At 50.6% G+C, this 10,154-nt stretch overlaps 1 protein-coding gene across 2 annotated transcripts; it reads right to left on the bottom strand.

Moving 5' to 3' along the window:
• Nucleotides 1-9,732, bottom strand: ankrd16 (ankyrin repeat domain 16). Of its 2 annotated transcripts, XM_007891020.2 has the most exons (8): nucleotides 9,391-9,732; nucleotides 8,819-9,039; nucleotides 7,102-7,144; nucleotides 4,809-4,917; nucleotides 3,911-4,072; nucleotides 3,357-3,435; nucleotides 2,220-2,376; nucleotides 1-426 (listed from the first exon to the last, which is right to left on the bottom strand). In XM_007891020.2, exons 1-8 carry the CDS (start codon nucleotides 9,717-9,719, stop codon nucleotides 171-173), a joined length of 1,356 nt encoding a protein of 451 aa, XP_007889211.2. In that variant the 5' UTR covers nucleotides 9,720-9,732; the 3' UTR covers nucleotides 1-170. The 2 variants fall into 2 exon arrangements, with proteins under 2 accessions (XP_007889211.2, XP_042191276.1); XM_042335342.1 differs by lacking the exon at nucleotides 1-426 and having other exon boundaries at nucleotides 2,033-2,376.
• Nucleotides 9,733-10,154: the final 422 nt, after the last annotated feature.

Genomic DNA, 10,154 nt, shown 5'->3' with positions numbered 1-10,154 from the left:
GATACGCAGGAAACAGAAGGTGTACAGGCCTATATCTCTCTACCTTCCGTTACGTCTTTCCTGAGTGTCGAGTAGAAGTTTGGACACATCCATTCAAGCATCTCCGACGGTTTTAACGGCACGCACGTGTTTTTTTTTCTCTCTGATGTGGGTCAGTGATTGCAGCTGGCTTAGTCAGTGCACCAATGGAGCCAATTATTGAGGGGGTGGATTAAATTAAGATAGTCATTGAGTGAATGCCAATGCAACATTGTACGTATTGTGCTCTCACACTGCAAGCTTCTCCCCTTAATGTCAAATGACAACACCCTGATTCCCTCTCCGCTTTGGCAGCCTCCGTCATCCCCGTTTACTCCGTTGGCTCTGTAAACTCCGGCCTGCACCACAGCCCTTCGAGAACTTTTGTCGTAGAGATTTGACGTCCACCTTGGAGAGAAGTACAGCATCGTGATTTCAAAATATATCCTCCTGCACTGAGCCTCCTCACTTCCCCTTTAGTGTCGAGACGTGTTTCCTCCCGTGCTCTGCCATGGGCCGCAATCGTGCTATTATGGCAAGAAGCCAGTCGCTTCCTCCTTACGACCAGTCACTGGGGGCAGGGGCAGCCATCCCACTCAGGTCCTGTTAACCCTGCAAGTCAAAGGCCTTGAAGGGTAGGGTGGTCCTAGCTGGGCAAGCAGCTGGAAAACTAATCAGTCAGCAATATCAATGGCTATGCTGTTATAGCTGGTTAGACTCCAGCAGTTACCCCAACACACTCTGGGTGCCCCCCGCCCACCCTCAAGCCTTGGCTCTTGCCAACCTGCGCCCAACGCTTTCTGCAATTAGGTAAGCAGGATGTGTCTGACCACCCATCTGCTGAGCTTGCTGTCAAGGATGTTGTTAACAAAACTAAAGTACGTGAGGAAGGGAAAATACTTAAGGGAAGTTTCACCGTAACCACAAATACATTAAACAGATCACATTTATATATCGTGCTTTAATGGCAAGTTATGAGGTTTTTAACTGGTTACACCCCAGCAGTTACTTAATACTTTCCGGGATTAGGTAAGCAGGATGTGTCCCTCGAGGGAGAGAGAGAGACAATCTATCTCTGGAATTTCTACGTGCAGGTGGGATGCATGGAATTCCCAGTTTGGTTTGGATGCTCTTAAGCAACGGTGATGGGTTTCCAAACGTTCCAGACACCCGGCTGACCAAAAATAAATCATGCCTTTCACACCGGGAGGTCATCTCGAAGTGTTTTCCACAACTGGCTGGGTGCCTGGGTTGGGAGGGGAGATGACCAGAAGCATAGCCAAAGAGGTAAGTCTGAAGTGGGCTATAAAAATACTCCATACAAGCCTCCACCCCTTGCAATCGCCTCTCCTGTACACCTCTGTTCTACATCTATGCAATGCCAGAGAACACAGCATCTTGTTCCAGATCAATGTATTAATCAAATCCACGGTGTTGTATAGAGGAAAACACAGTCTGCTGTGTATTATGCAGTGGTCGCCTTCAGCTTTCAGGCGCTTTCAGCCACTACTCCCCAAAACTGTGGAACACTCTCCCTCAATCCCTCCGCCTTGACACCTCTCTTCGCTTTTTCAAGTCCCACCTGAAGACCTTCTTCTTCGATCGTGCTTATGGTCATCTCTGCCATTCCCCCACCCCCACACACACACCCCAGCACGGGTCAGGCTCCGCAACTGTTAAGCTCTCTGAGACTTTACCCTGCGTGGGTGGTGGGTGGGTGGGTGGGGTGGGGGGCGCTATATAAATGCAAGTTGTTGTTGTATTATACACAGAATAACAGCCTGGAACGTGTTCTATACAGGCAAAACACAGTCTGCAGTGTGTTTTATTCACAGCGTTACGAAATCATTCCATTCCAACAATCTGTCTCTGGAATTTCTACGTGCAGGTGGGATGCATGGAATCCTCAGTTGGTTTGGATGCTCTTAAACACAGTGATGGGTTTCCACGCGTGCCAGACACCCGGCAGCAAGAAAAAAACAGGAAGTAACAAAAACGTGGGCATCCAGGGGTGTTAGTATGCAAGCAAAAGTCAAAGGTTTATTTTGTTTTAAGTGCACTACAGTACGATGGAAAGTCAACGCAACTCATCAAAATATCTTGTCGACAAGGGGACCGGCCATTCGGAGTGCATTGCTTCATAAGTGCGCGTGTGCGGGAGAGGGAAATGCTTCCAAATGCGATCAGATGAATAGCTTTACCTGGAAGCGGTTATGTTTTCCAGGGCTTTGAGGACCTCAGCTTTCCTGACCAGCTGGCTTGCCAGAGTCCCGCTGTTATCAGGAGAATCGTCCAGCCCTGCCTCTGTGAGCACTCTGACGCACTCCGAGTGCTGGCCTGCGCAGGCCATGTGCAGAGCTGTGGCCAAAGGAAACAGACTGGAAATAAATCGAGCCACGATGCCACCACGCGCGACAAAATACAAAACACACCTCCTCTGCTTCTCCTTTGCCGTCTCGACTCTTGTTAGAATTTCAATTAGTCTTCTTTGCATTCGCACCATTTTGTGAACACGTCAGCCTGGCTCTTTGAGTCAGAAGTCTGTGGGGTTCAAGCCCCCACCTGGCGACTTTGAACCCCTACGTAATCTGGGCTGACGCTCCAGTGCAGTGTTGACGGTGAGTTGGATTGCAAGAGCCAAGGCTCGGGGGGACCCCCAGAGTGTGCATTGGGGTAACTACTGGAGCTAAAACCATTGCAGCTTGCCATTGATATTGGCAAACTTTCCCGGTGCTTGTCCAGCTAGGACCACCCTACCCGTGAGGGCTTTGGCTTGCAGGGTTAACAGGAGCTGAGTGGGAGGATTCCCTACCCCCAGTGACTGATCTGCCCTTCCAAGTCCGGCCGATGAGTCAGGCCGGGCTGAAATGGGGATAGGCGGTGAGTCCTATTCGCGCACCGCTGCCCCGATGTGCTTACACTGGCCACTAGGCGGCGTGTTAGAGTAACTCAGCTTCGGTTCTCAGCTCCCCCTCCAATGCCTCGTTTCCCTTTGCCATAACCCCTCCCTCCCATAATCCATAATAATAATAATAATCCTTACATTGGATACAGCACCTTTCATGTTGGGAGGACGTCCCAAAACACTTAACAGGAGATGTATATATGTAACACATCGCTGTGTGTGTATATATATATACACTGTAAAGTGTAGTGACTGTGTATTTGGCGAACGAACCCGGCAGCCCAATTTCTAGCAAAAATACTGTGAGACATGAGCAGCGCTATATCGAGGGCAAGGAGTATTATGATTCTGTGGCGGGCTGTCAACTGTTATCTCCGCGTTGCTTTGGGTACCCCGTGCGTTCAACCCAGAAGACAAAGATTGTGGCACATACCAGAGCGGCCTTTGGCATCCTTTGCGTGCACGTCAGCTCCTAACACCAGCAGAGTCTGTATGGTCCCCGCATGGCCCTCCTGTAGTGTCAAAGAAGCAGACGTTTGACACGTTGAACCGACGCAATAAATTACAGCAAATAAGCGAATTCAACCCTAATTAACTCTCAGTTAACGGATGATTCTTCAACTTCAACAACTGAAGCTGATGGTTTTAAAGTGGTCAGCAGGAACCCCGTGGTCAGTCGATTGGTGGATCGCTTTCCCCGGGGGGTAATAATCCCTTCGAAAAACAAAATGAATGATAATAATTTGGTCACTCGATCCACGGCTGTTTGTGGGACGCTGTTGTGCGCAATTGGCTGCTGTGTCTCGCCCACGAAATACAGTCAATTCACTCGATAATATATTCAATATATTCTGTGAAGGGCTTTGAGATGTCTCAACGAGGTGCTAAGGGACTATATCGAATGTAAGGATTATTATTATATTATTATTAATCTCTCTTCCGCCCCCACCGCCCACCCCCCACCCAGGCCAATGATTGACAGCTGACCTTGGCTGCGTAGTGCACGGCTGTGAGCTCCATGCTCGTGGCTCTCTGGTTGACATCCACGCCTTGCCCCCTGACCAGGAAACACAGGGCGACATCCTGAGCTGTGACCGAAGCTCGGTGCAACGACAGAGCTCCTAGTTTGTCAGCAACTGCGACGTTGGCCTAAGAACAAACAGTTACTCTGTGAGATCCTCGGCTCGCAACAAAACCTGCCCCGTCCTAACCTAATGACGCACTCTCATCCGATGAGCTTTATCACGACAGCAACCATTTTACGTTTAGATTTCACGTCAAGAGGACGTGAAACAAGAGCCAACTGAGGGCTCAACCTTAATGGTAATAATAATAATCCTTGCATTTGATATGGAGCATTATCACTTTGTTGAGGTGTCTTAAAGCTAATGTATGTTTTGTGGGCAAAACATGGTAGTCAATTGTGCACAGCGGAGCCCCACAAACAGCCATTAATTGGGGCGGAGGGATTTTTACTCCGGGTAGCGATCTGCCAATCAAATAACAACCGGGTTATTGACTACTAGTTAAACAGAGGTGTGTGGAGTAAGAAGACTTGCCTAAGGTTTTGCCCCACCCGGGAAACGAACCCCGGTCCTTTTGCTTGGTGGGATGGTTCAACAAGATAAGGTGCTATAAGAGGCACGTTCATCTATAAAATAAAATACACAGTCATTACACTTTATGGTAAGTCTTGATGTGAAAGGCGCTGTATCAAATGAGAGGATTATTAGTATCTGCAATAGTTATTTGCTTCTTTCTTTTCACCCAAAGGTGGGTAATTGGAGTTGAGGTACAGATCAGCCGTGATCTTAATAGCATGGCGGAACAGGCTCGAGGGGCTGAATGGTCTCCTCCTGTTCCTGTGTTCTTACACCGAGTCTACCTTATGCTTCTCCAGTAGGAGTTTGGCAGTGTCGATGTGTCCGTTCTGCATGGCGTCCATGAATGGGGTGACTCCACAGCTATCTCGGGCATCTGGCACGTATTGGCATCTGCAGACAAGCAAAAACAATGGGTCAAATCTACATCCCTCTCGATCACAATAAATCAGAGATCGCTGTTACAAACAACAACAACAACAACACGACTGTGTGCGCTCGACTCAGATAGAGGAGAGAGAGAGAGAGAGGGTGTGACCAATAATTATTCACAGATTGTGGAGTCCTGTTAGAGCACTCGCCTCGCAAGCGAGAGGATCCAGGTTCGATTCCTGGGTCTTGGGTGCGAATATGCCCTCTTTCCTCGGAGGGACGCGCCTTGAAGGAGGCGAGGGAAGGAGCGAGGCAGGGGGACTGTGGGATGAAGTTCCAAGGGGTTGGGGGCAGAGAGGCTGAAGGCCCGATCACTGACGGTGGACGTCGAGAGGACGTCTCAAATCGCTTCACAGGATTTACTGTAAAGTGTGGTGTGTTTCCTGTGTATGCGGCAGCTGATTTGCAAGGAGAGCTTTCCACAATTCCCACATCAGCCTTCAGTTTGAAGTCAAATTGGCGAAATAAAAACGGGTGAAAGCTCAGGGCTCGGGGCTGGGGGTTGAGGGGGGGGGGATGGGAAGGGGATAGGGTGGGGAGAGAACCCTGCTTGACGTTCCTCCTCTACCCAACTCAGGAAAGCACGCAAACCTTCTCATTAGGAAGATTTCACTCAAGATTTGCTGCAAACTTTCTCCAGCTCAAAGGACGTTTCCCCCCCACCCCACCCTACCCCATCCGCCACCCACTCCCCCCCCACCCACTCTCCCCCTCCTCCCCGCAGCTCTCAGAACTCCAGCGTTAAAGAGTCACTCGGTTCCTTTGTAAGAGAGTGAGTGGCTCCCCATTGATTGCAGTGCACAATGGAGCACTGTCAAGAGCAACGCTCCGGTACAATGAAATTGTCAGCAATAAATCGCTGGTCACAGATAAGACAGCAGGGGTGACGACGGGATCTGTCAACACCAAGGCTTTCAAACAACAACAATGCCTTTGCATCTGCTGTTTTTTCCCCCTAAATCAGCATTCACAAGCGAGACATTGAGGATGTTTTCCTCCTTTTCCTTCCCCCCCCCACCACCCGCGCCCCCCCCCCCCGCTCCTTATTCCACGCTATGCATCAGTTCTACTGTGTGTCCCGGCTGACAATCCCCCGAGTAAAATCGGTCGTTCGCTTCATGGCTGTCTGTAAGGCATTGCTGTACGCAAATTGGTGGCCGAGTTAACCTACAAAATATACAGTCAGTTCCTGTAGCTCAGCGGTTAGAGCACTCGCCTCGCAAGTGAGAGGACCTGGGTTCGATTCCCGGGCAGGGCGAAACGTGGGGCAAGTTTCCTTACTCCACGCGCCTCTGTTTAACCAGCAATCAATAAGAACCCAGTTATTAGTCGATTGCCGGATCGCTTTTCCGGGGATAATAATCCCTTCAAAAATAAAATCAAATAATAATAATCCACGACTGTTTGTGGGGACACTGCTGTGCGCAATTGGCTGCTGCGTTTCGCCCAGAAAACATACAGTCAATTCACTTTACAGTATATTCTGTGAAGCTCTGTAGGTAATTCGCTTATAAGTACGTAGTCACTAGATTTTACAGTATATTCTATGAATTGCTTTGAGATGCTATTCCGACATGTAAGGAACTATACCAACTGTAGTTATCATTATAATAAGTGGGTACTTTGGGGCCCGGTGGGGGTTCATAAAATCCCAACCAGCGCTATAATGCCCACACGATCACTGGTCAGTGCTTCTGCATTCACTGCTCATGCACTCGGGAAGCCAAAACTCTGCCCAGCCCAAGGGGAGAAGTTTTGCAATGACGATCCCAACCAACAGAGGGCTGAAGGACTCGATCCTCCCACAACAACAACAACTTGCATTTATAAAGCACCCCCCCTCAGGCAGGGGATGGGATCACTGGTCAATGCATTATGGGGAGATTCAGCTGTGGACATGTAAGCACAAGCGCATCTCAGTTGGAGGTCTCCCAGGCAGTGTAACTGATAAGAACAGAGACTACAATCGATCTTAGCTAAAAGATCGAGAACTCTTAACTTCCTCTGTTCCTACTGTCACGTTTCTTACTCCGATAAAGGAACTATTCCAACATGACCGACAAGAGTAAATCGCACTTGTACAGCGCCTTTCACGTTGGTAGGATGTCCCAAGGCGCTGGCTGGGGGTTTATGAAGGAGCTTTACCTTCTCAGGAGTATCTCCACCACTTCCAAGCAGCCGTGCAGAGCTGGAAAACACGAACACAAATGACGAACGTCAATCAGTGACTTGCACGCCTCGAGCTCACAAGAGCCACAACTGAAAGAGATGTAGCGTGGCCTTTCCTTCTTCACTGTGTTCCTCAAACACCGTGGCCTGATAATAATAATAATGATAATAATAATAATAGGAATCCTTGCAATTGATATTGCACCTTATCACGTCTCAAAGCGCTTCACAGGATATACTGTAAAGTGAATTGACTGTATATTTTGTGGGCGAAACTCGGCAGCCAATTGCGCACAGCAGCGTCCCCACAAACAGTCGTGGTTTGGGTCACCTAAGTATTATTACTTTTTTTAAAAATGTTATTTGTTTATGTGTTTCAACGCTTATTGGAAAGAACCTGCGTTAGTTTTAGCGCCTGTAATGTCAACCTAGGTCTCAAAGAACCGCAGTGCAAAAATAGCCATTGCGTACGTAACAAGGTCCCATGGATAGCTGTGAGGTGAATCACCATCTTATCTGGAGGATAGTTGGCCAGGACGCTTAAAGAAACATTGCCTTTTTTAACAGGATCTCTTAACCTTTTAACGTGTGCTCTCCCAGTTTCACTCTTCCCTCAGAACTGCAGTGGAGCGTCAGCCTCGACTGCGAACCTAGTCTTGAAACCATTAACGGCAACTGGGTGGTGGGGACGCGGTTGAACTCTCTGTGCTGGAGGCTAGAGTGCCGAGCAATGAGTCCTGGTTCCCTGGTAAACGCACAATCTTTCCATCTCACCTCTCTTTATCTATCTTTAAATCCCACCCTAAGACCTACATCGCCAATTACATCTATAGTTATCCCCCGCCCCCACTTTGCTCGGCGTCTGATATTAATAATAATCCTTGCATTTGATATAGCGCCTTATTACGTCGCTGAGACGTCTCAAAGAGCTTCACAGAATATACTGTGAAATGAATTGAATGTATGCAGTATATTTGTGGGAGAAACACAGCGGCCAATTACGCACAGACCCGAGACGCGATCCTGCGTGAAGGGAGCTTTACAAATGCAAGTTGTTGTTGTCACGATCTGTGTAAGATGATTGTCAGAGAGAAAGCAGCTCTTCGTTGGAGACTGGTGGGGGTGCGTGGCTCAGTTTGATACGAACTGCACCATCACCCACAAAATGCACAGTCACTCGGCTTTACAGTATATCTCGTGAAGCGCTTTGAGACGTCTCGAAGACGTGATAAGGCGCGATTATCAGACGCAAGGATCACATCTGCAGTGTAATATTTGCTGTACCAAGCTCACGGAGGGACCTCTAACGGCAGAAAATGGCCACAGCACATCACTGACTGACTCACTGACTTGGACTGCAGCTGCACATTTTCTATGCAAGGGGGCGCTCGCTCGCTGCCTTGATAAAAGTCCGCTCGCGTCTAAACGTTATATGATGTAATAATAATCCTCGCGTTTGATATAGCGCCTGATCACGTCTTCGAGACGTCTCCAAGACACTTACTTTACAGTACATCCTGTGAAGCGCTTCGAGACGTCTCAACGACGTGATAAGGCGCTATACCAAACGCAAGGATTATGATTATTATTATTATTACTATTTTTCCTCGAGCGCGTCGACCCGATTCCCTTTCAGAAGCTCCCTCGGGAATTCATGGAAGGGCCGCTGCTACCGAACCCCCAGCCCCCTCACCAGCGGTGTGCAAGGGGGTCCTGCTTATCTTGCTCCGCGTGTCCCAGACCCCCGGGCTGACCTCCAGGAGGTAACGGACGATTGCGGGATCGCCCTCCCGACAGGCGACGTGGAAGCTGTTCCAGCCGTCCTTGTTCTTCAGCCCTGGGTTTGCTCCGCTTTCAATCAGGTCTCGGATCACCTCGAGGTTCCTCCTGGCGCAAGCCATCATCAGCGGAGTCCTGCAGGGCGACGAGCAGAGTTTAGCCCTTTTAAAAATAATCCTGACCGGTTTTATTTTGGGGGCGTCGGAGGGGGGGGGATTGTTGGCTCGGACGCTGGGATTGAGGGAGGGAGGGAGAGAGAAAGAAATTCCCTTCTCCTTTCCAATCGCCTCGCTGGACCTTTAACGTCCACGCGAACAGGCAGAAAGGCGGCGCCTGTGACGGCCCCCAGCCTAGATGGAGTGACATGACCAATTTTACCTGGGGGCGGGCGAGAGGGCGAGAGGGCGAGAGGGCGGGTCGAAGAGGGAGGGGTGGGAAGGGGGTGGTGGTGGCAGTGGATGGGTGGGTGGGTGGCTATTAACTCACCAGTCAGCTTTCTTCAGCGAGTCGACCTTGGCTCCCGTGGCGAGGAGGTAGCGCAGGCAGCGGGGGTGACCCATGGAGGCCGCCTCATGCAGCGGCCTCTTGTAGTCGGTGTTGGGCAGCTCCGGGTCCATACCCAGCTCCCCCACCAGGTAGCCCAGGAGCTCGGCGTGGCCGTGCCTGGCCGCGTGGTGGAGCAGAGTGTCTGCGGACTTGCCGAAGTGCCTGTTCGCCACCCTCTCCCTCGCTCCCGCGCCCTCGCCCAGCTCCTCTCTGAGGAGGGAGAGGTTGCCCTCCTGGGCCAACCTAACGAGGAGCTTGTCTTCGGGCATGTCAGCCCCCCCCCCCCACAGCGCGCGTCTCCTGCGCCCACTCCCCTCCCCTCAACCAACCACTCACCCACCCACCGCTTTGTCTAACTCATGGGTCTTGATTCAAACTCTTTTTTTATAACTGGGTGGGTGGGTGGGGGTTGTCTTTTTTCAGGTGCGCAGGCGCCGGAAGGGGCGCAGATAGCAGTGTGGAGGGGAGGGGGGAAGCGGGGTCAAGCGCCTGGGCTTTGGGGGTCCAACCGATGAGCGGGCGAGGGGTGAGTCTGCAACGAGCGCTCTCTCTCTCTCTCTCTCTCTCCCTGGAGGGGGTTATGCTGCTTGAGTTAAGCCTTTTGCGTTGTGGCCACCGTTGCGTGGGTGCGGAGGGTGGTGGGGGGGGGTGTGGGGGTTGGACCGGTGGGGGATGAGGCGGGGAGGGGGGGTAACTTCCGCCGT

The sequence above is a fragment of the Callorhinchus milii genome, unplaced genomic scaffold (genome assembly GCF_018977255.1).
Source record: "Callorhinchus milii isolate IMCB2004 unplaced genomic scaffold, IMCB_Cmil_1.0 Scaffold5, whole genome shotgun sequence".
Lineage (NCBI taxonomy): Eukaryota > Metazoa > Chordata > Chondrichthyes > Chimaeriformes > Callorhinchidae > Callorhinchus > Callorhinchus milii.
This window is presented reverse-complemented; position numbering and strand designations above follow the sequence as displayed.